This window comes from Meleagris gallopavo, chromosome 4 (assembly GCF_000146605.3).
Source record: "Meleagris gallopavo isolate NT-WF06-2002-E0010 breed Aviagen turkey brand Nicholas breeding stock chromosome 4, Turkey_5.1, whole genome shotgun sequence".
Taxonomy (NCBI): Eukaryota; Metazoa; Chordata; class Aves; order Galliformes; family Phasianidae; genus Meleagris; species Meleagris gallopavo.
In genome coordinates this window covers 44,368,330-44,395,917 of record NC_015014.2, presented here as the reverse complement: position 1 = coordinate 44,395,917, position 27,588 = coordinate 44,368,330, and the positions used below count along the sequence as shown (strand labels likewise).

The 27,588-nt window shown below is 37.6% G+C and overlaps 1 protein-coding gene across 1 annotated transcript; it reads left to right on the top strand.

Moving 5' to 3' along the window:
• The first annotated feature begins 5,450 nt into the window (after positions 1-5,450).
• On the top strand, positions 5,451-26,616 carry ZDHHC2 (zinc finger DHHC-type palmitoyltransferase 2). The gene is made up of 12 exons (XM_031553135.1): positions 5,451-5,494; positions 8,452-8,546; positions 11,513-11,633; positions 12,511-12,580; positions 14,063-14,095; positions 17,457-17,577; positions 17,874-18,006; positions 19,327-19,453; positions 19,646-19,738; positions 20,911-21,020; positions 22,130-22,207; positions 24,669-26,616. Exons 1-11 carry the CDS (start codon positions 5,473-5,475, stop codon positions 22,168-22,170), a joined length of 966 nt encoding a protein of 321 aa, XP_031408995.1. The 5' UTR covers positions 5,451-5,472; the 3' UTR covers positions 22,171-22,207; positions 24,669-26,616.
• Positions 26,617-27,588: the final 972 nt, after the last annotated feature.

The following is a 27,588-nucleotide window of genomic DNA, read 5'->3' as shown; positions in this document are numbered from 1 at the left end:
GAAAAAAAAAAAAAATTCCACTTCTGAAATTGAGTTAAAGTCTATGTTAGTTAAGACTGATATTTCATCATGTGTAGTGCCTGCTGTATTACCTCTAGTTTTTGAGCTTTGAAGGTTAAACTGTGGCTATAAATTGAAAATCTTAGATCTGTGATGAAGATGTAATTATCAAATAGGATTGTGTCTTTGGTTAAAGCTGTAATGGTGCTTGACACATAGCACCTTTTAGAGATGTATTCACTGGTATGTGTTCTTTCTTTGCTGTAAAAAATCTGATCATACTAATTATTTAAGAGTAGTCTTCAGATATTCTTTGTGGCTTAGAAAGTAAATAAGTCTGTAGAGGTGAAAGATGAGGTCCTTTCTGGGACACGCTCAGTTTGCAAGCAGTGTTTTTTTTGTTGACCCTATATAAAAGACTGTCAGATAGCAGCTGCCTGCTGAGTAGAGGACATTGATGTATTTTAATGGGCACAGTGCTAGGGGTTAAAATGAATCTACCGACACATTCAGAAATACTGCCAAATCCGAATGTGCAGATTACTAAGGACTGCTTAAGCTGACCTTAAATCTCCTGAAAACTGTTCAGTTGCTTTTGTCCTTTAATGAAGACTGGTGACTGGTGAAGAGTCTTCCCCTTGTCATTCTGCATCAATGCAGTTCACTGGTCTGTCTAGAAGAGTAGTAGTTTGTATTACTGGTACTGGTTCTTTTTTTTTTAATTTTTTTTTTTTCCAGACAAGGATGGAATATTTGTCACAACAAATAAAACATTTTTATGTGTACGGAGAGTTAAACTGCATCTATAGATCAGTATTTACTGCTTCAAATGTGCTATAAAGATGAAACACATACTCAGTTTTGTGAATCAAGTCCAGGACGTTAAATTATATAAAAGTTTGGTAGAAACAACTGTTCCTAGGTGTGGCTGTGGAGTCCCAGATTTAAATCTCTCTGATATTCCCATTCCAAAGTCTTAAATATTTTATAGATGTGGAAGCAAGGTTTTAAATTTAAAAATTAATTCATTGCTTTCTCCAATTTTTTTCGATTTTTTTTTTTTTTTAATCTATTACATAAGCTCCTCAGGATTTGATTTGGAGTTTAGAAATCAAGGTAGATTTAATGCCGAAAAACTGATGCAATTTTTAATAATATTAATTTTTATTTTTCTTTACTTTTGTGTTTTATGCTAGCAAGATGTCTTCCCCTGTGTGGAAGTACCTGGAGATGGATACTTAATTAATTTTTCCATGAGGGAGAATAAAAATTCTAGAGAAAATGAGCTGTGTTTTAAGAAATGGGAAGTCTAGTTCTAATGTCATGTTAAGGCCTGACTCAATGCCAAGTAACTTGGCAGAGTCAAAGGAGCATGCATGGGTTAACCTTTTACAAACAATATGTAGGGTCTAGCAGCCTTTGTAAAGCTGTCTTAATGTTGTGTGACTGGACCTGCTTCAGTTACTCAGAGGCCGTTTTACTGGTCATTTTCCACCTCATCCCAGCCTGCTCTGTGCCCGAAGTCCTGAGGCTGAGGTTCTTTGAGGGTATCTTCAGTCCTGTGGAAGCAAGCTCACTAAGGCTGTGCTGTGACAAACCATATCAGCGGTCTCTGTACCCAGCAATGTGGAATCTTCTTCATAGCAAACTAATTTGATTAAAAAAAAAATCTTTATTGTGAGGGTGCCAGAGCACACAGACTGCCCAGAGGCTGTGGAGTCTCCACTTAAGAGATCATCCAAAGCCCCCTGGATATGGGCCTGGGCACACTGCTCTGGATATTCCGGCTGAAGGAGAGGGACTTTGAGGTCTGCTCCCCAACCAGACTGCGGTTCTGTGATAAAGGAGATATACAAGGCAGTTTTGAGATAATTTGGCTATCAAGGCAGCATCCCTAATGTTTGGAAACCTCTCAGCTAACAGGGGATTAATTCTCCAGGCTCTTCTGTGTTCTCTCCATTCTTTTTTCCTTTTTTTTTTCTCCCCACCTATATTCTGTAACATAACATTCTGTCTTCAGTCCACTGTTACTTTTTTGCAAGCACAGACAACGTATTGGGCAGTGTAGACTACTGAGTGTGATGTGTCTTTGTGGATGGCATGCGAGAAACAAGGCTTCTGGCGCTAGAAGTTGGCATCTACTTTGGCCAACATCCCACGTGTATCCCAGCCTGCTCCCTGATGCTGTGGGCTGTGTAATGAAACAGAGAGGCTCTAATTATGTGATAGTCTGCTGGTACTGAACCGTAAATGGTATCCTGGCAGTGTAGCAGCGGAAGGCTAATTGCTAATGAGGCTGGCCCTGCGGTATCGCAGATGAGCAGAGCTGTAACTTTTTACTGACTACTTGAAGACAGGTCATGGGTTTACAATTACCTCTGGCTCTGAAAATATGGAAACTGCCATACCACTTCTATTTCAAAGGATTTTATCCTGCTTCCTCTGAAATTGTAAAAATTGCTTCACAATTGGACTTGGTGTGTCCTTGGTACTTATTTTTGGTCACTGCAGCTGTAAGTACTTTCTACGCTTATTATTTCCATGCTATTTGACTACCACTAAGTGAATGTGCAGCGTTAAGCTCATATTTATTAATGACCATACATGGTCTGACCTACTTTTTTGTGCATTACCAGCATTGAATATAACCCCTAGGAAGAGAGATGAGGAAACCACCAGAAAGCGTAGTATAAATGATTCACAAAAGACTATATAATCAAATACTGTTGAATAATATTGCAAAGCCAGATCACTATAGCTACTGAAAAAAATGGAGAATAAATTTTTAATAAATACACACAGGGTGCTATTAACAGGTGGGGAAAATAGCAAATGTTTCTTTGTTCAAATTAAAAATCAGTCAGTTTTTTCTTGTTAGGAAACAATTTTTCCATGTACTTAAATAGCATGATTTTTAGAATTGTAAACATCTTCTAGTTACCCTAAGAAGATTTTGTATTGCAGTCATTCTACAAAAAGTTTTTCACAGGAGATTTAAAGAAAGTTTGATTTGTAAGGGCTGTTCATTTTTCTGATGGTTAATTCCCCCATATCTGGGGGAAAAGAGAGTTGTAGCAAATCTTATTTCATCCCTGATCCTGTGTTACTGCAGATACCTGTTCATTACTTTCCCACAACTTTATGCTCCCTTCAGGGAGCCTTTCTCAAAGGTGATGTTAAAAGGTACAAGCAGAAGAGTAATAGTTTGCTCTGTGAATAGTTGCAGGTTGATGGATATCTTGCATATTCCTCTGCATCACTGTCAGAGGGGATGTTTGCCTAACTGTTCAATCAGACTCCTTGTAAACAGCGACATTTGTGGAGATAAGGAGTGGTGCAGTAGAAGATGATGGCTGCTCTCCAAAGTTGACCCTTCTACTTCAATCTTGTTCAGTGGGGGCAACTCAGGAGTGCATAGAATAGGTCTGAGCCTTACCAGTGGGTAAGAGAGAGTACAGTGATGAGATGTGTCCAAAAAGCTGTTTCTCAGTCACTTGTAGGCACTTAATGTTTAGCCTTCATAGTCTGCAGCTGCTGTCAGGAGTATTTGGCTTCCAAGCTAGATATTGCAGATGTTCCACTGAGCAGATGCAGACTCTGAAGTTTAATCTGGGAGGTGTACAGAAATTTTGAAAAGCTGTAAGCTTGCAGTGATAAAGAAATTACTAAATTGGAATTTGTCAGATGAGTTGGTCCCTTACTTGGATACATGCAGAGAGCTTTTGTTGTGGGCAGATGGACAATCAGCATTCAAAGTCTCTCTGTCCTTAATCAATAATTGTAATTTGTCGCCGTCAGCTGTGCTATTTTAGGGATGAGGATGTGTGGATGAAGAGAATATGCTTGTCTGATGTTGATTCAGTGTTCAGAAAATGAGTCTCAAACAACTTAACTTTGGATAAAATCTGTTACCTAATGGGGTAAAGGGTGGTGACAAGTGCTCTCAACTGTGCTCTAAGCCATTCCCTTGTTAGGAGGAAAAATAATACAGAGGTCAGTTGAATTACCTTTAGTTTGAAATTAGTGCTTCTGTGCTGTATGTCTGGCTAAGGCTTTTTTTGTTAGCAAAGAGTAGTTATTCTGAGAAGACTAGCAAAATTTCCATTACAGACTGTGATGGTATGGTAATGAAGGTATGCAGAATCCTCACCAAGTGAAATCAACATTTGTGAACCGACTTTCTGCCCTAATTTGAGAGCTCCAGTGCTCTTAAATTAACGTGTTAACTCTAAAGATGTCTTTCAGTTCCTTCTCGTGGTTGATTATTTACTTAGTTTTGGTAGTTTTTGTACATTCTCACTCTGCAGCATTTTTGCTTCTTAGAGTCCTATGTGTAGGTTCCCTCAGCTTCTTTCTAGCAGTTATCTGGGTTGATATCTAGTTTATCAAGCTGTGCTGTCAGAAGGTTGTGGACAAACTAGAGTTTTCTTTATAATTCACAACTTTTGTGGTGTCTTTCTAACTTCTGTAAGAACTCTATACACATGGTTATTTACTGTTTTCACTCAGGTTAGGTAGGTGCTTGTTTAATAGAATTGTAGTCAAATATCCATTTCAATAGACCTGGAATAATTTAGTCCATCCAGTCCAAACCCCTTATCAAAGCAGGGTTATATGTGAGATCAAGCCAGGTTGTTCAAGCTTGTATCCAGTCTCCAAAGGTGGAGACTGCAATGGTGTCTGGCCAACTTGCTTCATCAGTTAAACTGATCTCAAAAGTTTTTCCTTGCATCAAATCTGATCCTCTCATTTTAAATTATGGCAAGTATTCCTTGTCTTTGACCAAACACTACTACATTAGCCCTGCTCTGTCTCCTCGATGAATCCCTTGAGGTCCTGGTGGGAAGATTGGGTCCTTCCAGAACCATACCTACCTGATGCTGAACAAGTGCCAATCATGCAGCATCTGCTCAGAGGACAAGTGATCCAGTCCTACCAGCCAGCATGCTCTTCCCTGACTTGCACCTTGGTTGTTTTGGTGGGCCCAAAGCTGGGGGCAACGTTCTGCTTATAGTCTATTATGGTCTATTTTGATTTTTGTGCCCTGGAGATCTGAAGTATCACTGAAAAAACCAGTTCTGGAGTCTGAAACCTCAACCTCAGAACTTATGTAAATAATGAACATTGTAAAGACCATAATAAATAACTAGAAGAGCAACAGTTAAGGAAATAACTGCTCTTCAAAGATAGCTTCTCTTGGGCTAAACTTAGGCAGCTTCAGATAAAAGGAGGTGCCTTGGAACAAAGCCTGTGAGTAGAAGACAGGAAACCTTATAAGCAATTAAATTTGGTATTAGTTCTTTACCCATATTTGTGATGAATATATACAACTGCCCTGTAGAAGTGTGATAGTATGTGGTCTTAAGCTTGTATCATTTGATGATGATTCTTCCCTTTTCAGTTGAAAAACAAGTTACGTCATTTGCTATTTAAACATAATTTTTACTTTTTCTTTCTCATTTTTCAGTAACAATGACAAACATTGGAGAAAAAGGTAAGATTTTTGTTAGCTGTTTATAAGTGGAATTCATATATCAGGACGATATAGTAGTTTGCCAATAAATTGAGATGCACGTCTAGTCAGCTTTAAATGAGTTGTTTGTTTTGTTTTAATGTTCCTCAGCTCCCTTTGTTATCCTGTTACTGCTTTTGCTGTTTGAAGTAGAGATGAGAAGAAGAACTTCTTATTCTTCTTACTGGCTTTCTGAGGAGGCAACTAAAATAACCATCATATTCTGTTTTGAACTACTTTTTTTTTTTTAATTCACAACAGGGTAAGCACATGTAAAATGAAGGCTCCTGACAATGAGCAGTGTTTGTGCAGGGTACAACATTACGTAACTGAGGTGAATTTTTCTCTTCAGGCTTCACTTTAGCCAGTATCTCTGAATTAGCAGAACCCTTAAGATATGTAACCCTTCTAAAAATTAATAGGACCGCCTGATTAGCTATCACTGGAGCTCCTACCCAGAGTCATTGAAACTGCTTTTCCAGATATTATTTTAAAGCTATATTGCAACTTGGAAGTGCAAAGTGTGGGGCCATAGAGCTTGTAGAGGAGGGGAATAGGGTTATGAAGCACATGGTGTGCTGCTTACACTTGTGTAGTTTCAGCAAGTTAGGTCATTTGAGACTCCCCCACTTAGTAAAGGCTACTAAAGAAATATTACTTGAAAAACTTTTTTTTCTATACAGTGATCTTCTCCATGCGCGGTTATGAGTGCATACCCACAAATCTCAGCACCTGCATTCTTTGAGACAGCTGCAGCTTCTTGCTGCTCCTTACCAAAAAAACCAAAGACCCATGTGTTGTTAGGCATTGCCTGCAAAGCAAGTTAGAATTATCAGAAAAAGACATTAAATTTCCTTATTTTTAGCTGCTCAGAACCTTGGGAAAAATTTCACTTGGCCTGTAGTCTTTTCTGAAGTGAGAGCTGGGTAGGTGTGGATTGCTCTGTATTATAGTGTTGTAATCTTCCAGACAACATCAGCTATTTTTAAGTGGGTTATCTTCACGCGAGGGGCACACTTTTCCCTTTGTTTGTTTTAAAGGAAGAGTGTAAAATGGAACTATTTCTGCCTGAATGCTGTAGTAGCAGTGGTTAGCCTAGGCTCCATTGCAGTGTGTGAAAATGGTTGCTGGGTGAACTGGGAAAAATGATGGATCAGGATCTCAGCCATACTGGAGAACTAAGGTGCTTGAGTCTTGTGCAGACATTAAAGGGAATAATGCCTTTAGGCTATTTTTAGTTCATATGTATGAAAAAGATACTAATTGCAGTTACCATTCTTGCAACAATAAATTATAGATGAAGATTATTAAATGCATGGTGTACCAAACTGATCAAATGCTCTGCATTGCCCTCATTTTATACCACGAATTTACTGTTTTAAATAATACTAACTTTGATTGAGAGAATCAGGGTTTTTTTTTTTAGAATTGATTAAAAAAATGTTCTGCTAAAAACATGGACTGTTTCTGACAGATGCTTGTACAATAGTGAAATAGTTATTTAGTGTAATCTGTACAATAGTGAAATAGTTTAGTGTTATCTGGGATGTTGTGGTTGTTCTGGGTTCCAGATTTATTCCTGACTTACGCTGATGAGATTCTTTTTCTTTTTATAAATAGGACATATGGCACTGTGCAGTGTTGCTCTTCAGATTTTGTTGGCTTTTGTTTCTTATTTTTGTAACTGTCTGGCAAATGAGAATAAATATTTACCATGTTGCCACTTCTTTTGAATAAAAACATTAGTACCAGAAACATATATTCAAGAGTTACTCTGGAGGCAAAACTACAAATAACAAGAACATTGAACACTGCTTTTCCTTCAGTTATGTACAGCATCATACATGCATTATGGAAAATTCTCTAATACTGAATAGTGACATGTAGGCTAACTATTTGGAGACAGACTGTGTAGTGAAAGTACACGGGTCTCCTTTTACGATGCCTTTTGACGATCTTATAAGTTTACAGCAGCTGCATAAAGAATATGTGATAGCTGTAGAATCCATGTAACCTTATACTCTGTATAATCTGAGTTCATCTGTACAACAATTTTGCACTGCTGTGTCCTGACTGGCTTTTATTTGCCAATTCTGTACCAAGGAAGAAGAACTGAAGGAAATGTTCCTCCTTGCATAGTAGGGCAAGTAAATCAGAGAACACAAGTTCTGGACTTAGCATTCACTGTAGTGAATTGATGGCATCGTTGATGACTTCCTGTAGTAATGTGCAGAATGATTGGTACATACAGTGAGAGCTTTTGAACAGAAACATATATTGGTCCATGGCAGGCTCTTTGAGTGGAAGTTACATTCTCTGTTCTTGTAAAACAGACCAGCATGGTAAATGTTGCCTGGCTTCTGTGGGTTTTCTTTCTTTCTTTCTTTTTTTAAGTAAATCCCTGAATATATCATTTGTTGTGAAGATTATAAAGTAGTGGGCACTTTAATTTAAAGAACCTGGAGGACAGCACGGCTGTTTCTAAAAAACTCAATCTTAAATATCTAGCAAAACATGTTGACTAGTTTTGGTTACTATTCAGTTATCGTATGCACACTAAGTCTCCTCTCACTGTAGTTGTTTAGACATTATAACACCTTCTTGTTTAGGTGTCTATAATTACCATGTGGTTTATGAAACAGAAGTTAATTAAGTAAGGCTTAACCAATGTGTAAAGAGTGAGTGCTTGCTTGGCACTAGTCTGTTAACAGTTCCCCTTAAACTTCTGAAATATGTGTAGCCTGCAAAATGGCTTTCCCCATGCAGTCTGTATTTGTCTCACATAAAGTTGCAGTGCAGTATTTCTGTTGCAGAGCTTTTGCAGAGCTTTTGTATTTACATCTGTTAGAGCAAATATCTGTGGTATGTTTCATATTTGTCTGCAAGTACTAAAATATCACTGGTCTGTTGGTATTAATTCTGTTCCTTTTTGATTTTAGTTGTGTGCCTGGTCGCTTACCACATATTTTTCATGCTGTTCGTCTGGTCATATTGGAAAACAATCTTTACTCTACCAATGAATCCTTCAAAAGAAGTAAGATAAACTTAACTTTCATTTCTGAAATAGCTTAGTCAAATGACTGATTTTGTAGCATTTGAATAACTTAGTCTCTGATCTCATGTGGTTTTTCACAATAGAAAGATACAGCTAGTAATTACAGCTTCTTATCAGGAATAAATCAGATTGCAAACAGCATCATAACAAATAAAAAAGACACCTCTAAATGTTAAAGATATTTTAATTAATTTTTAAAATGAGATAGTATTTATTATATTAGAAGAAAAATCCCTTCAGTTTGGGAAAAAAAAAAGGTGTTATTTGAACTAGCAGCTTAAATCTCTATAGGGCCATGTATTTTTATGTGGAGGAAAAAATAATTTCTGTGTGCTTAAGATGCATTTTGAGTTGCCTGTCAGCATTTGTCAGTTGTCCTCTGAATGCGAACTGCTACCACATCTGTTGGGATATGAAGGATTTTGACTGTGGCATGAGCACCCAGTCAGGCAAGCTGATGGTGGAAAGCCAGGGTTGACTAAGCAGGAGACAAGAAGATAGAAAAGCTGCATGGAAGGAAGGTCTAAGGTTGATAAATACCCCCAAATCAATGTTCAGCTGGTACAGAAGTGTTCAATGAGAAAGATGTAATTGTCTTGAAGAACATTAAGATACCAATTATGTTCGATGTCATATATCCACAAAGCAGTTGCTTTTAGTTGTGTGACATTGATTTTACTTCCAAAAAATAAACTTCATAGTCTTAATGAAGTTATTCCCCATGTAGCTTGGTACAACCAAAACAAGCATTTAGCCTCTTCCATTCTGTCTCCATGCAGACATACCAGCTTCCTCAGGAGTTGCCACAGAACGTCTCAGCCAAGAGGAAGCATTCTATGGCTGTTTTGGAGTTTGAAATGCTCATAAAGCCATTACTTCTTTTGGACTCATAGCTTTATCTTCTACAGCTACCATGCCAGTGTGATATAAGCAGGTTGTGATTTCTACAGTTTGTTTTGCAGAATAATTTTCATTCATTAAAAACAGAAATAGTTGTGAAGACAAGTAGACGATTCAAAGCAGTTGACATCTTCCTTGAATTTCACACTGCAGTCTTTACTACATCTTGGAGCAGAGAGCGGGGGAATAACTTAAAAATGAATTTCATTTAGTTATTATGTCACAAAATATATGCATGTACGTGGTGACTATAGTGGTAAATCAGAAGGCTTTTCGAGTCACTGGTCTGATGTCACTAAAAGACTTCCAAAACACCTTGACAAATCCTCAGTAATGATGCTGAATGTTGGGTAACAGAATGTTACCCAAGCACTTCAAATAGCATATTGAAAGTAATGAAGCTAGGTAATGGGAAGCAATGTGTGATGTTTTTGTGTTCTTTAAATTTACACGGTGTTGCTGACAAAGTGACATCTCATGTTGTTCCATGTCTTTTTGCTAATCCGCTAGTGCAATATTTTATAAATTAATTAGCGTGTTTTGTGATGTTAAGTTACTGTTGGCTTTCAGTTTATAGGATGAAGTCTGTACATGCAAGTGGATACACATCCATCTTATCTGTCAACTAAAGCAAATACTCATTTGAGGACTAAAAAGAAAGTAAAGCTTTTGAGTTTTATTCTCGTGAATACAGCAGCTGGTGTAAACCACACAGCCTGCAGGCTACTTTTTAAGTTTGTATCAAATTTTACAAATACAAAAGAAGTGTTAAAGTATCAGCACTGTGGCTCGTAATTGAAAATATTGTTAACCTGACACTTCTGAATTTCAGTGTGTTATCATTATCCCTCCCATATTAGAGATTGTTGCCCTGAGTAATGCTTCAAACACACACAGTACTGTGCTGCACTAACTGCTTGAGGACAGACTGTGCCATTTTTTGCCTGCATGCACCAGCTAAAGCAGGCATTGTGTGGCAGTGGGAAAGAAGATTAAAATCAATTTAGATGCTAGCAACAGGAGTGCATTCTTGCTAGTTAAAAATGAAAGGTGATCTGATAAGCTCAGGCTAAAATGTGAACCAGTATCTTCTACTGTAAGACCATGATATCATCAGGAAAGTAGAGTGATACCTTCTCTATGGAAGTGAAAATGAGTTCCTACCTCTGTGGTTTTTTTTCTGCTCCCTTGGCTTTACGTGCACTACTTTCATTTAGGGGAAAAAAATCATGTTACTATAGTGACTAATTCTTAAGCCTTTCTGTAGACATAAATGCTAGTGATATCAAGGACTTCTGGATCTGCCCATTTCAAGAAGCTGCAGCAACAATGCTGGCTGTGACGTGTTGCAGAGGACTTAGAAGTACAGCAGATTTGGGCTACACTGCGCATCTCTTTCAGTATTTGTAACCTCTCGACAGAGCTGTGTTTGTCTTTGCCATTTCCAGCAGTGACAGTTTCATGCAGGGGGTGTTGAGATTGAGATTCTGCCATGCAGGATACCCAGCTCTTTCCTGTTCCTAGCTAGGCTGAGGTAAAACCACAACCTAACGCCATCCTAACAGCCACACTCCATTGACAGGGTAAAAGGGAAAATGCCAGAAATCTGAGAAGAAATTCATCTATCTTTTCTGGTATTGCTAGCAGCATATTTTCTTTCAGTTTAAGTCATCCCTAGCTTATATTCATTATCTAATGTTTGGTATAATGGAAGCAGGTTAACTACTTTTCAAAGGATTTGTAATTAAATTTGATTGTGCTAGCTCTTGATCTTGCCCTTGATGAGTGTCTCTTAATACTTCTGGGAGCATTGAGCATTATATCTATTCTAAATCAGAAATAACTTTAATTTTGTCTTGCTTCAATAATTAGTCAAAAAATGCCATCAACTAAATTAATGCTCTTAGGAACAATGAGTTATTTGCTGTAATACCTTGTACGTGCTGCTAATCCACCTTTATATAGCGAATGTTTTTTTTAGATCTCTACAGGTACTTAACTTGAAATTTTCTAATTTTTGTCTTTGGTTTTAAAAATTATGTCAGTTTCATCTGTCATACTCGGACAAAGAATCCCTAGAAAGGGAGCCAAGAGGTGAATCCCAGCAAGAAGTCTTACGACGAGCAGCCAAGGATCTTCCCATCTATACACGGACAATGTCTGGAGGTAAATAGGTGTCAGGAGACCATGAAAAGCAGGTGTCATGATGTGCTTGGCTGCCTGAATTAATTTAAAATTATTTGGATGGTACAGAAGAACTCCTTTTCATAGTTCATAAGCCTAATAACTTTAATGTAGTTCTATGCAGTTACATTCATTCAGTAAAAAGTGTTGGAAAGTAAATTGCTGCGTACAGTTTCTCATCTTACAGGGTACTGACAATACCTTGCTAAATGTTTGCAAACTGAAATTAGCTAATAGCTTGTAATACTAACAAAATACACGATGAAGCTGTAATAGTTTAAACTGCATTGATTTAATGTCTTCATTCATGGGTTAAAAGTAATAATAACAAATTAATCATTAACTGTTTGTGGTATGTAATTAGACAGATCACAGAAAGAAACAGTTTCTGTTTTACTTGATAGTTGTTCACTGAAAGAACAAATGATATTATAAGTTTGTGAATGTTTGAGACTAATGATACTGTAAGTTTGTAAACGTTTGTTAGCTGACCAAATGTAGAAGATAATCTCATAGAATAAATTAAAGTTGTTTAGAACAATAGCTTAAAATGGCTTTTTTGTTGAACAGTCTGGAAAGGTTTTATGATCTGGCTCTAGAAAGTATTTTATGGGTTTGATTGGTTGGTTTGTAGCACTTATTTGAGTATTTTTGAAAAAACCCTGATTGGCATAGTTTAGAGATTGCAAAAATGGCATTTTCGCTTCGCTCTGCTAGATTCAGCAGTACCTAAAGGATACTTCAGGGTTTGCAAGTTCTTCTGATCTCACTGCAGCACTTTCCTGAGACCACATCTCAGCTCTCAGGAAACAAAATGTGTATTAAGATCTAATCTTGTGACTTTTTTTTTTTTTTTTAGCAATCAGGTACTGTGACAGATGCCACCTCGTAAAACCAGATCGTTGCCATCACTGTTCTGTGTGTGACAAGTAAGAAAATACTTTAAATGTGTAGCTTTTCTGAATAATGGCTTTTTGGCTTGATGCAGAATTTTACATGCAGAAGCATTTGTTTTTTATTCTTAGATTTTACAAGTTTAATGTTTCATCAGATAAGATTTTTTTAATCTTATTTTTTGTTTTTCAGATTTATTTTTAAGTTATTACTGAGGAAGCCTGTAATAAAGTCTAATTCATTTGGTGACTTCTTGATGCCAAATTGGATTATATGATCTTACATACCATTTAATTAATGGATGACAATTATTAACTAAGGAGCTTTCCTTAGGAATGTAACCAAAAGTAGCTGATTAAAATTTGCTTTTTTTGCTAGAATCTGAATAAAGACCCCACTACTCATCTCAATCTAATCATGTTGTCATTTACATCTTACCTGAGATAATAAACTTAATATCCTACTTTTTATTGGATAACTTGAAAGCTATTTCTGATTAAAGAAGGAAACAACCGAGTTGCCTCCTTTTCTAACTGAAGAAAGTTTTTGTTCATACAGTGGAAGGAAGCTCACCTCCATATTCCCCCCGAAGTCTAATTACTCTCTCTGTCGGCTTTCATTCCTCTGACTTTTCTCCTGTTAGCTTTGATGTCTGTGGGCTTCTCCACTCTTGTGGCCAATTATCTGAATGTCTAAATTGAGGAGGAGGGGCTTCTTCAAAGACTGATTATTGTTGCCTTAAGGCTATTCCAAATACTCTTCAGCTGCTTATGTATCAGACCTTGAAACATTGCAGTGAGGCAGACCAGACTTACCATTTTGCAGAGGAACTGAAAGAGTTGGTGACTGAAGGCAGAAAGAGAATCATGGGTGTGCTGTGTGTGGTGGTGACTGCAGTGTAAGAAAGGAACAGCTCCACATCTAAGCAGAAGAAAGTGTTTTCCCATGAAATGCCATTAGTTAATACATTTTGTAGAATACCTTGATTTCATCCTTTAAATTTCAATCGCTTCAGTTATGTCTGATTTTCTTGTACATGTTTTATTAATGGAGAGTGATTAAGTGCAAAAACATTTTGGATTTTTTATACGTGATAAGTTCTTAGAATGCATACTTGGAAATACTTGGAAATATTCTTAGTTGCATTATGAAGTATGTAATAATTGAATTAGCCTAGTTTCTAAGTCTTTGTTAGAGAATAAATAATATTTGAAAAACTTACTCAGATAGGGGACCAAATCTTAAAGCTGTTGCAGACAGAATGTTCTTGCGTCACTAAGCTCTTGAAAAAACAAGTGTTTTGAGTACTTGCAGGTAAACTGTATTATGTGAAATTTTTCAAGTCCTCATTGCTTAACAGAGTAGGTAACTAGTAATATGCTTAGGTAATGCTGATCTATATTTAAATAGTTGAATTCTGAAACATAACTGTGTTTCTGATTTTCTTTTTTTCTTTTTTTTTAATATTATTTGAAATCTGTTGTTTTGGTGGTGGATTTTTATTTTTTCTTTTTAAGATGCATTCTGAAAATGGATCATCATTGCCCTTGGTGAGTGTACTACATGCTCTTGCTTCTTATTTTTTGATTTGGTAAAACAAGCTTGTTAGGGATCATAGGTGGTGTTTCACCATTCTTAGAGTTGGATGCTAACATGAAATTACTAGTCTTGCAGGATAGTTGGAATTGTTTCTTTTTTAAACCCTTTGCCTAGTTATGAGATGTGAAAAGAAGTTTAGATACTATTTTTCTGTTCAGTAACTCTATTTCTGTAGTTAGGGTAAGGAAGAATTCTGGTAAGAAAGAAAAATTCCATTAAGAATTTCATATTTTTTTTTCATGCACTTTAAATATTGTTGAGGACTTAATTTCTCTAAATGATGAAATAATACCCTAGGTTGAAAACCAAGAGGAAGTGCTGTGCCCTGCTCCCCTTACCAAAGTGACATTTGCACTGCAAAGTAGAGCTCCTAGGACTGCCTGTGTGGGCTTCCTGGAAACATCTTGTTAGCTCTTCAGTTAGAGGGTTCTTTGTTTGCTTGCTTTCTTTTGCCTTCTCTTTCCCTTTCACTCTTCCTCCCTTTTGCAGGACATTGGCCTACACAATGTTTTTTGTTTTCCTGCCCTTTCTCAGCAGCTCTTGGAGCCAGTGAGTGGGGATATGGAATTAATTTGCTTTGCTTTGGCAGGCATCTCACAGAAATTACTAAAGACAAATGTTAGAAAGGTCCAAATTGAGAACACTTCTATTTTAAAAACCCATCTTTAGGGGTTCTGTGGATGACTTCTTCAACCAAAAAAAGTAAGGGTTCAAATCAGTATAGTAGATAGGTAAGCTTTTTTTAATTATTATTATTTTTATTTTTTTTTTGTGGAGAGAATTGGAAAGAACCCTTGTGATGCTTAGGGGAGCAGGGAAACAGTAATGGGAATTAGTGTTTGAATATTCTTCTAGAAGTAGGATTTCTGGAGAGGACAGGTAAAGTAAGTAAGGGAAAGTAAGAGAAAGCATTTGGAAGGAGAGGTAGTAATATGGCAGAGGGTGACAGTCATTTTCTTGCCCCAGATCAGCCATTTCTTGATTTCTGGGAGGCTTTACTTTGTCCTATACTCCTGTGCTAAAGGAAATGTAATAAATAGAAATATGGAATGCTAATTTGCCTTCAAGCTACTATAGAAGGTCTAATAGATGCAGAAATAAAATCATTAGTGATTTCTGAGTGCTCTTGCTACTCATGTTATAGATGGAGCTGTAGACAGAAATGTGATGGCTTGAAGCATCTTCAGAAGATATAATTTGATATATAACAACTCTAATGCTAACAAGGTGCATTATGAACAATTTGGAGATTATGAGAAACATATCTCCTCTGTCCTTTGAGTTATTTGAGAAGAATTTACTACTCAATTTCATGATTCTTCTTGTTAACTGAGTTGCCTTGTAACTTACTTTTTTACCTGGCATTTCTAGTAAACAAACTCTTGAGTTAGAAAGGATCTATTTTCTACTTCAAATGGAAGCATTTTCAATTTTATCTATAGTCCAGATTGAACCTAGAATGTTCTTTTGAATAAATAGTTAACTGCAATAGAACACGGTTATTTAACAGCCTGCGTGCTAACAATTTTATCCATCCTCAAAATATTAGGCTTTGTATTTAACTACTGTTCTTGTTTTTTATTATTTATACTGCATTTGCAAATAGAATAGTTACAAAACCTTGATGTTTACTTTCTTGTTTATCTTTTAGTGAAATATTCTTTTCTAGTAGTAACTCCTCAGTCTGGGGCTTTGTCAAAACTTAGAGAAGCAGGATGATTTATGAAAGTTTATTTTAATGTGCAAAAGAACAACGAGAGAAATGTTTGATTCAAGAAACGTTGTTTTTGCCGAGCAACATTTCACACGACAGTTCTTTTCTCATGCTAAAAAGTGCCATAAATACTGTCATTAAAAAAAAAAAATGCCACAAGAGTAAACAGGGTTATCATAGGAACCTTGAATCTGAATAGCTTGCAGTTTATCATGGAATTGCTAACTTTGGCATATATAATGAAAAAACACTTCGCTAGAGAGAATTGTACATTTATTTTCCAGTAAGAATCATGATGAACTTAGAAACGTGTCTTTGTTGGTTTTTTGTTTAGAACAATCTCTTGCAAGTCTTACTTAATTGTCATTGATACAGATGCTTAGCTATTGTTTTCTGTTTAAACAGTGATACTAAATTTAATGTTTACCCAAGATGGCATGTTTTGTTAAAACAAATGACAAATAAAACCCCACATCCACTGACTTGATGGATGGGTACCAGTGGTGTATAGATAAAGGTCATTTGATGTTTTAAGATTTTTGCTCTGTTCTAATTACTGTTTATCCTGCTGCTAGCATCACTATCTCTCCAAATAAGGGAATACTTGAGTAACCTCTAGAGGCAGCTGAAGCCGAGCCTCTCGAAGCCTTTTTTCATTATTTTTTTTTCCAGAATTATTTTTCAACATAGATGCTTTTGGGAGGGTAGTTTTCTCTTAATTATCTAATATTTCTGACAGTTAAAGAAGGAATGTGAAATTTTATTTATTTTAACTCTCTGGAAAATTCTGTCAAATCTAGCAGTGCAGTGCAGTGATAGGTTTTGTTAGCTTCTTCATGGAGCCAAATAACAGAAAAAGGCAGCTGTTTACCGATAAATTCTCCATGGGCACCCATTCAGTATTTTTCCTTAGGTAGATGTAATATCATTACGTGTTTGATAGAGCTGTAAAATTCATAATACTTAATATACTGGCTTTAATGGGAATCTGCTACAATACGAAATGAGCCCTCAACGTATCTCTTTGATAGCATATATAAGTAGCTCATCATCACGTATAACTTCTTTAGAAACAGGAAGCAGGTGAACTTCAAGCCTCAAGAATGATAAAATGAGATTTATGTTAACATTTGGATGTATTAACTTTTATTAATCTCTTCTTTTTGCTGTCATGTTGTCTCTGGTATGGAAAAATTTCTCTGCAATTCAACAGTACTATTCCCCTTATTATACATCAGTTTAATGGTCAAACATGGATACCTAAGTCTGTCTATAAACTAGAAAAATAACTAATTGTGATTCATATTTACATTAGATGCTAGGAACAGATTTCATTCAATAAGACAAAACTGAATTTCGGTAATCTGTTGAAAGCTATACTGCATTGTGGAGTACCTCATTTTTTTTTTGTTGTTAGAAATACTACACTGATCTGGAAATTAAAGCTAAAACACATTTCAGTAGCTTGAGACACCGAATCTGGGTCTACAAGTGATATTACTTTCTATGAAATAAATAAGTTTAATCTTAAATTGGAAGAACGCAAAGCAAATAAGTATCTTTACATTCTGTTTTCATTTTAACTTTTTTGTTATTAGGGTGAACAACTGTGTCGGATTCTCCAATTACAAATTTTTTCTTCTCTTCTTGGCTTACTCTCTATTGTATTGCCTTTTCATCGCTGCAACAGATTTACAGTATTTTATCAAGTTTTGGACAGTAAGTACTGACTTTATTTTTCCTTAAAATACACAGATTCAAATGTCAGGTTCCTGTTGTCAGTATTTGTACTAGCTCAAGAAAGGACCAGTTTCTTTAACCTACATGCAGTCGAAAACCAAATTGCATGGCTGCTATGCATAAAATGTGCATCACTTAATTATTCAGGCTCTTGTTGCATGGTATGTTTCTGTCTGCTTTGAATTGGATTTGGGTGAATAGAGAATTATTAATAATCAAGTTAAATAGCCATTTCCTCATTTCTAAAAGCTCTTTTTTTTTTTAATTATTTTTAGAATGGCCTTCCTGATACTCAAGCCAAGTTCCACATCATGTTTTTATTCTTTGCTGCTGCTATGTTTTCTGTCAGTCTATCTTCTCTCTTTGGGTACCACTGTTGGCTTGTCAGCAAAAATAAGTCGACTTTAGGTAAGCCTAATGCTTCTGTGTTTGGCAGCAAAAAATAATGAACAGATGGCTATTATATCAAAGCAGGTTTTAAGGCATTGCTTCTACATTTAGTTGTAAGTAAACTCAAATATGTGAATGACAGTTTAACAGTTACATATTCTGATCACCACATACATGCACAGGAATGACTCTGCATTATGGATTAATTTTAAAAACTTCAGAGGCCTGTGCCTCTGCTATGGGTGTATTTACAACTGTCAGATGTCATCATTAAACCAATATCTCCCACCACCCTGATGTGTGGTTATCAAGTCACACCCGTCCTTTATTGTACTGTGGATTGCAATAAGAATATCAATTCACTGAAATTTCTAGATCTCTAAGTGCTTTCCTGTTGATACAAGCTGAATAAGAATATTTACTTATTTTCTTTCTTATTTTCTTTCAGTTTTCTTGAGATTTACAAATTAGTAGAAGATGAGAGGAAAACTTTGAAGATATGTTATTTGGAGGAAAGCTTATTTACTTGAAGGCTTGTGTAGAGTTTGTGGGTTTCCTCTGCATTCTGGATGACTTAACACCCCTTACCCTTGGATAGGGAAGCACTGTGGGAGCACAATTCGCCCCATGGATCGAGAGCAGTCTGTGTGAACTGTGCTGTCAGCACCACAGGACATGCTTTATATAGCCTACTATATATATAGCCAATTAGGGGAATTAAATGGCTATCAGTCAACATGTGGAAGGTGAAAGAATTTTCTGCCTCAGGCACTCTGCAACACTTGAGGCTATATTTAGCTCTCTTCCCCTGAAATTTAGAGTGGATATGCATGGGGAGTAATGTGGGCCTACAAGTAAAATGCTTTCTTTATGTAGCTGTAAAAGCATACAGAATTTTTGTACCCCAAAGTGTAAAAAGCTACTAACATAGGGTAAGCTTCATTTCTTTTCCATTGCTCTTACTGTAGTAAACTCTTAGTTCAGTCTAGTTCTTTTCTCTGAACATTGTGGTGTATCCACATAGAATCACAGAATAGCTCATGTTGGAAAAGACCTTAAAGACCATCAAGTCCAAACTTTGTGTAACACATTGCACCAGAAACAGCCAGTTACTCACTCTTTCTCACTTGGTCAAGGAGGAGACTGGCAGGACACTTGCACCCATTCATGCATACACAGCAGTGTGTAGCAGTGACTGTGGATTCCATGAGCCAATTGGGTCATTTGAGCAGCCCAGCCATTCCTCTCTGCTGGAGATATATCTGTATGAAAATTGGTGTGAAACTTAAATGTGCTTTGTTGTGAAGAAATCTAATGGATTTTTGCTTTATCTTTAAGAGGTATTCAGAGCACCCATATTTCATCACAGAACAGACAAGAACGGTTTCAGCTTGGGCTTCAGCAAAAACCTAAGACAGGTGTTTGGTGATGAGAAGAAGTACTGGCTGTTGCCTGTATTTTCAAGGTACACTCATTTGTTGAAACTGTTCGATGATCAGGACCCACAGGGAGTGGGCCTTGTTTCTGTTTGTTTAATTTTCTGAAATTAGATATGGTAATGTTTGTTTTGGAGGAAAAAAAAGAGTTCTTCAAAGTATTTTTTGTAAGCACTAGGCTAATTCTGATTATTAATTTTTAATTTTTTATTTTTTTTCAGCCTAGGGGATGGTTGCTCCTTCCCAACTTGCCTTGTTAATCAAGATCCTGAGCAAGCCTCCACACCTGGTGGTCTTAATTCAACATGCAAAAAGTAATCTGCTTTCTGTTATTAGTTTCAAGTACTTGGTATTCTGTTTTATGCCAGTGCATGTATAAATTGAACCATGTTTTCTGTGTAGATTTTCCTATCAGGAGTACAAGTCAAATTTAAAACAGCTAAGTTGTAATTGAGCTAAGCCTGAGACTTGTATTTAAATGTATGGAAATCAGAGGTTTTTTTCCTCCATTCACGTGTCCAGTCTGTCTCAGTTCAATGGCATCCCACAACCTGTGAATTTTCCATGCCTGCCTCATTGGTGTCAGTATGCTCTGTTCTGCACGCAAGTGGTTACTTGGTCTGCCTGATAGTGTTACTGTGCAAGGCCTTTGGGGAAGGCCAGTTTCTTTGTATCTGGTGCAATATGGTTAGTGTACTGGAACCCAGACCTCAACATTTCTGTATGACAGGGAGCCCTAAATTAGGGAGTGGGAAGGAAACTATGTTTTCAATTTACGTGTTCTGTTACTGCTGATAATCAGAAACATTTTCTTAACCTTTATCCTTCATGGCCGTGATGTCCTTAAAGTATGAAAAGCATGCAGATGTTCTTGAAACCAAATGAAAATTTCACAATAGCTTAGTAAATTACATTGCGACTTTTTAGTAACATTTACATGATGAAGCGAGATGAGGATAGTAATATGAATACACTGACTAAAAAGGGATAACAGAATCATATTGTCAGTCTTTTATTTGCATAACAAGTATGTTACGTTTCAGTTAGTTGTGCATTGACAGACCAGAAATGACATCCAGCTGGAGAATGTTTTAAATCTTGCCCTAGTGACCGAGCAAGGGAGAAGGGAACCATAGCCTAAATATGGAGAGAGATTTTGGAGATGTTCTCTCTTCTGTTATGGTGGCAGGTTTGCTGTAGTGGGAGAGAATATGGGTAGACCATATTTGGAACTAATGTGTATAAATATAGATTATCTGTCAAAGAAAAAATTATGAAGTTTCCCTGTTCTGTGCTAGAGAGTTGCTTTTCAGATTACACTTGTACCTGTGACAACTATACTCAATATATGTAATGATAGAAGTTCAGTGATTCATCAGAAAATAAGCAAGGTAAGGGAAGTAAAATACCATGTATGATAGACTGTTTGAAATGTGTGGTAAAGAAACGGAGTTTTACAGCAGTGTTCTTCTTAATGACATTACAGTGAGAACCACCTGTTCCCTGCAAAGCCACTACGAGACTCCCAGAGTCACCTCCTTACTGATACACATTCCTGGTTGGACATCGGTGCAAAGGCTGAAAAGAGCAAAGTTGGTAAGGAACTGATGTATGCTGCAATGCTTCGCTCTATAACAAACTACCTTTGGCAGATACAGTGTAAAAATGACCGCGGTCACCCTGTTTTCACATTTCTTACAGCTGCGTCACTAAGCTTATTTTATACATGTTTGTAGAAAGTTGGACATTTCAAGCTGCCATGCCTTTCCATGTTGTCTCGCTCCAATTTATAGGAGGGAGAGGAAGTTCTTTGATATCTGTATACCAGCGTGAGATTAAAAAACAGCGGTTCAAATGTTGGTCTGACCTGTTTATTATAAATCCTAATCAGGGAGACGGGGAAGGGAAGGAGGGCAACTATTATGAATTAGAGTGATGGAGAAGGGAAGGAGGGTGATGGAAAAGATAGGAAATAAGCAAGAATTGCTTAAAGCGGGGATAGTCACCACCAGGATCCAGCAGCGGTCCCATTGCATGTCATCCCGATGGACTGAGGCAAAAGCACAGGGGGAGAGCAGCAGCAGTGTGGCTGGCCTTGGGAAGCAAGCAGGTAGCAGGAAGAAGTCGCAGAACCAGTCCAGGAGGGAGAGGGGCAGGTCATGAGGCTTCTCATGTCAGAAACCTCTTCTTCATGAGGAATCTATTGCCAGAAACCCTTCTTCTTTGTGAGGGAATTGTTGTCAGAAACCCAAACCTCAACGTTGTTAGGTCCCCTTTTTATCCTTCTGCCATCGTGGCATTCCTGGACGCTTGGGTAGGAGTCATGTGCAGCACCTGCTGAGATGGCCATCTTCCTCAAGGTAAGCCCGCACGAAAGACTGCTTCCTGGCCATTAATCTGCGGCTTATCTCTCTCCTTGCCCCTAGCCTTGTCCATCAGACATAGGATTTTGCAGCTTTTGCCCAGGACTTGCTTGGACTTGAACCTGTGTCGCCAGCAAGCTTTGAGACAATGATGTAAAAGAACAATCTCTTACACAGGTTAAACCTGACAGAGAGGTATTGAGAGCGCCAGCACTAGTGGGTACCAGTTAACATTTGCCGTCAGGCTGGGGATTCTTCTGAGGATAAACTTATGTGAATATGATGATGCCTTGTTGCAAAAGCCATGTAAAAAAACCCTTTTTTTCTCTTTTTTCTCTAAAGGTATGAGCAATCCTGCATTAACCATGGAGAATGAAACCTAGCTTCCCTAAAAAGAAACATCTGAATATTTTAGGAAAGGTATGTTGATATTCTGTCTGTTTAATTTTCTGTTCCATGATTCCTTACCACTGGAAGAATGCACAGAAGTTCCTAAAATAATTCCTGTCTGTTTACTTTTCCTCTCAATTTGTTTTACCTTGAGGTAGGAGCACATGAATTCATGGTTTTAAATTAAACCTCTAATGGGTCATGCTCACAAAATATTGTTCCACCTTTATGCTCATTGCTTGTAGGTAGTATTCCAAAATGTTGTTATTCCCTTTCTCTAGATAGATAATGACACTTTGATTTTGCAAGCTGCTCAGGAAATCTTTCTAAAGTTAACTTTAAAACTGAAGTTACTCCTTAACAACAGAACACAACAGATGTTCTACTAGGTGATTAAGAAAAAATAGGTTTGTTCTAAAATGTAGAACTATTAGCACATTGATCTATGCTAGGTACTGAGCTGTATCCTGTCTAACAATTTAAAAACTAATGCCAATTTTAGATAAATGGTTGTGTTTAAAAAAAATTAAAGGTTTCTTTTGTTTCTTGCATTAATACCATTTAAAATAAAAAGCAGGTTTGAGAAGCAGCTTGCAAAATCTTTTCTGTACGGAAGAGGAGGATACTTCAATAATAGAAAAGTGGGAGAATGACCATAGTTGATCATTATATTCCCTTTAATATTTGAAGACTTCTAAGTCCGCCGAGTCTGTGGAAATAAACTATTTCATGTTTCAAGTTGAATAAGATTTCCATTTAAGACTCTTGCCCTAAAAAAAACAAATTCAGCATACTAGGTAATTTATGATTCTCCAACAGTATTGGAGGATTCATTCCAACAAGGTCATTTCCATCTCTGCTATTGAAGCCTTTTTTCAGTCATCCTCAAAAAGTATCTCAAATGGATGTTCTTCACTGGTGCATGACACGACTTCTGGACATGCTGTCAGGCTGCTTTCTGCAGAAAGGTGACTTCTGCAGAAAGCATAAGGAATGAAAACCATTGGGGAAGTGCAACTATTGCAACTACCAGCCAGACATGGTATTACACTACCAAGACAGATAAGAGTGGTAGGTGTACAAATACAAACAGGTGGCCTCTAGCTTGTAGAAAAAGTTCAGTAGTTAAATCATCGGAGAAATTGGCCTCACAAAGGACAAGTCATACCTGACAAACTTGGTGGCCTTTTGTGATAGAGTTACAGTGTCAGTGGATAAAGGAAGAGCAACTGATGTCATCTATCTGGACTTTGCAAAGCGTTTAACGCTGTCCTGCATGATGTCCTGGTTGCCAAATGGGAGAAAAATAGGTTTGATGAATGGGCCGCTCGGTGGATAAAGAATTGGCTGATGGTTGCACTCAGAGTTACAGTCAACAGCTCAGTGTCCAAATGGAGACTGAAGATGAGTGGTGCTCCTCAGGGATCAGTGCTGGAACTGGTATTATCTTTGTAGGTAACACGGACAGAGGAACTGAATGCACCCTCAGCAAGTTTGTAGACAACACCAAGCTGAGTGGTACAGCTGACATGCTAGATGGAAGGGATGCTATCCAGAGGGACCTGGACAGGCTTGAAACCTGGGCCTGTGCCAACCTCATGAAGTTCAACAGGTCCAAGTGCAAGGTCCTGCACCTGGGACAGGGCAATCCCAAGAACAAATACAGGCTGGGCAGAGAATGGCTTGAGAGCAGCCTTGAGGAGAAGGATTTGGAATTGTTGGTTGATGAAAGACTCAGCGTGAGCCGGCAGTATGTGCTTGCAGCCCAGAGGGCCAACTGTATTCTGAGTCACATTGAGGGAAGCATTACCAGCAGGTTGAGGGAGGTGATTCTGCCACTGTGCTCTCATGAAACCCCACTTAGAGTCCAGTTTTGAGGCCCCCAACACAAGAAGGATGTTGAGCTGTTGGAGCAGGTCCAGAGGAGAGCCACAAAGATTATCAGAGGGCTAGAGAACCCCGCCCCATGAGGACTGGGGGATCTTCAGCCTGGAGAAAAGAAGGCTCTGGAGGGGGGACCTTATAGCAGCCTTCCAGTACCTGAAGGGGGCCTACAGGAAAGCTGGAAAGGAGCTTTTCATAAAGGCATGTAGTGACAGGACAAGGAGAAATGGTTTTAAACTGGAAGAGTGTAGATTTAGACTAGATACTAGGAAGAAATTCTTCACTTTCAGGGTGGGGAGACACTGGAATGGGTTGCCCAGTGGAGTTGTGGATGCTCCCTTCCTGGAAGCACTCAGGGCCAGGGTGGAGGGGCTCTGAGCAACCTGGTCTAGATGGAGGTATTCCTGCCTATAGCAGGGGGGCTGGAACCAGATGATCTTAAAGATCCTTCCAACTCAAATCATTCTATAATTCTATGATTCTTTTCTTCCACTTGCTTGGAGATGCTATTCCAAATAAGATGGCAAGACTTAGAGCAGTAACTTATTTTTTTTTTAAACTTTCTGTAATCCTAATGATGTATTTTGTGTTTTATGTTCTGTTCCAGTTCAAGAAAAAGCTGTTGGTGAAAGGAAGATGGATTCTTCCAAAATCAGTCCTATTGGCCAGCTGCTCCTGTCTACTCCTACGTGGATGTGCTCAGAAAACAAACTGACAGATGATTAGCTGTCTCCATGCCATTGCTTGAAATATGAAATTGCTTGAAACATGCTATTTTGAATCACGTAAAGAATGTTTCAACTTAAAATTACTATTTTTGAATGGTGAAAGGTGATTCTGAGTACTGGGGGAGGGAAGGGGAATAGTGAGTTTACTATTGTAAAAAATTCTGTGGCTGGTTTTACTTCAATATTCAGCACACACAAAAAAGACCTCCTTACATACCAGCCTAGGTTCTTGCCCTGATTTTGAAAGTTCAGCTGTTAATTCAAATCACTGTAAGTATTTGACTTACATCAAATGTTTGCACTGCTGGCTTGATCTTGATAAAGTGGGAGAATAATCATCGTTGATTATGGACAATTTAGTTGCTTGGTGAACTGCATCTTCTTTTGAGTGCTTATGCAATTTTCTGAAGATAAAGCAACCCAAGTGAAGGTCAGACTGTCCCTGGTACTGTTTTGGACAACATTACTTGTTAGTTACTTAACTATTTAAAAGGTTCCCTTTTAAATAACTTGAAAGGTTGTGGACGCTGGGAAATCTCCTTTGATAATTGAATGCTTGTGAGTCTCTGATAAGTGAGTGATTAAAAAGCCCACATTCAGAAGGATATTATGTAAGTGAAGCTGCACAGGACAATCCTACGAAATTGGGATTTTATTCTCCCAATTAGAGCCTTCATCCCTTTAAGAAAAGGAAGGCTGGCACCTCACTCGAACCAAAAGGCATTTGGTTTTGTTATTGATGTTGGTTTTGTGTGTGTTTTTTGTTTTTTAACAAATCTGTGTTCATGATGGACATTGTCTTTCAAATTTCACTTCTGCTTAATTGATGGCTGTCTCCTATTTTTTACTTGTTCTTTAAGGCACTGCATTTCTGACTGCATAAATTAATTAATATCATCTGTGATCAAGGAGACATTGTTGTAACTTATGATATTTGCAGTTATGGGACAATGAACATTTGACTGTAATACCAAAACACCAGACTGCTGCACGTAGGAAGCCCCCCCTCCATTAAGCTGGAGATAGACAGCAGCTTTCTTAACATCTGAGTTAACCAGTCAGATAATGAAAGATAAGATGTATTACCAACTGCAAAGCCAAGGAAGTTTCTGCAACACAGATCTAATTGTCTCGTGCCTTTTGTATACACTACATTTATGGTATCAGAGTTTACATTTAAATGCAAAGTATTTGTTCTTCTGAAAATAACAAGAAGGAATTTAGTTATGCTTTTCAGGTGGAATCACAGTGTAAAGATTCCAGTTTGTTGAAGAAGAGCAAGCCCATTTAGAATACTGGTAGCAAGACTAAGTGATGGATCTCTGAAAGGAAAAATCTTTTCATTAACCCTTCTACAGGCAGGTAACTTTCTTTTGTTTCTTCTGGGATTACAACTTAAGTGGTAAGTGCTGGAGCACAAATGTGGCTTTTTTTTTTTTCTTGTGAGGAAAAAAGTATAGCTTTTTTTTTTTCTTTTACTCTCAAAATATTAGCAACTGAAACCATCTGATTCTTGCCAGAAGTGCCAGAGTATGGATCCATTGCTGTAGAACACTTTTTAAAAACTAGCATTTAGGTAGCACATGGTTTACATGATGCCTGCAGACATCCTCGTAACCAAAACTTTTCCACAGCTATTTATTTGGTGTTGTCTTATCAGCTTAGTTTTTATTAGTGTTTGTTTAGGGGTAAAGGGGAGAGAAAAAAAAATATATTTTTGACACTTCAAGTTCTCTGGCTGTATAGTCTTGTTTTTTTATGCAGCCAGGGTGATTTGTTGTGGAGCATGCATTTGAAAAGAGTAAAAAGTTGAAATTCAGCTTTAATGTAACCTGCTCCATATTTTTACATAAAGACAAATACAGCTTTCTTCCCAGCAAAATTCATAATGGGAATTGCTGTAACACAGGTGGCAGACCTGCCCTGTGGCAGACAGCAATCACCCTCCTTGGATGTGCTCAGGGCTCTGTGGGGCAGGAACTGATGTATAGAAATGACAGGGATCAGGAACTGTCCAAGTGTCTCAGCAGTCACATTTAGAAAGCACAATAACTCTAAATAATCTTCAGTTTTGATGTAGCCTTCAGCTGTCCCTCTAGGAGAAAAGTGAGGGAGAGCATGTGAGGCCAGGGAACAAACTGATGAAGGGAGGGGATAGGAAGATGAGACATGAGGATCATTCAGTTGTGGTCAGCAGATCTGAACCAGAGGGCTATACCAGATCACAGGCTGTTATGAGTTATGCCCCCATGAACACTGATGGCAGCTGGGATGAGAGCAAAGCCCATCATGCTCTAAGGTGTAGTTTCTGATTCAACTCTATTTTTGGCTTTAAATGCCCCAACAACCTATACAGTACATAGAGAAGTGACATACTGTCATTGAGCACTGATGCTATTCCAATGCATGTGGGAGAATATGTGAACAGGAGCAAGAATGCAATGGCGTTTGTCCACTTACTCTGATTCTCCTGTTCTTTACACTGTTATTGCTAGGCACTTTACTATAGTCTTCGAGGTGATTTCTGTATTTTTTTTTTAAACTGCTTTATACCTACTGTACAGTTAATCAACTTTTTTGCTAAAAAAAAAAAGCCCTGATATTTGTCTAGAAATGACAACCCTACATTTCAGGCTTCTTTGGAAGTTAGATGAGTTTGACGGACTCATCTAATGAGCCTGAATCCCTCAAGACAGCAGAGTTTATTTTGTATACATGTAAGCAGTCATATGAATCACTAGCCACCCCCACGTGCTTAACAAGCTTCCTTAATTTGTATGTTAGAACAAATGCACTACA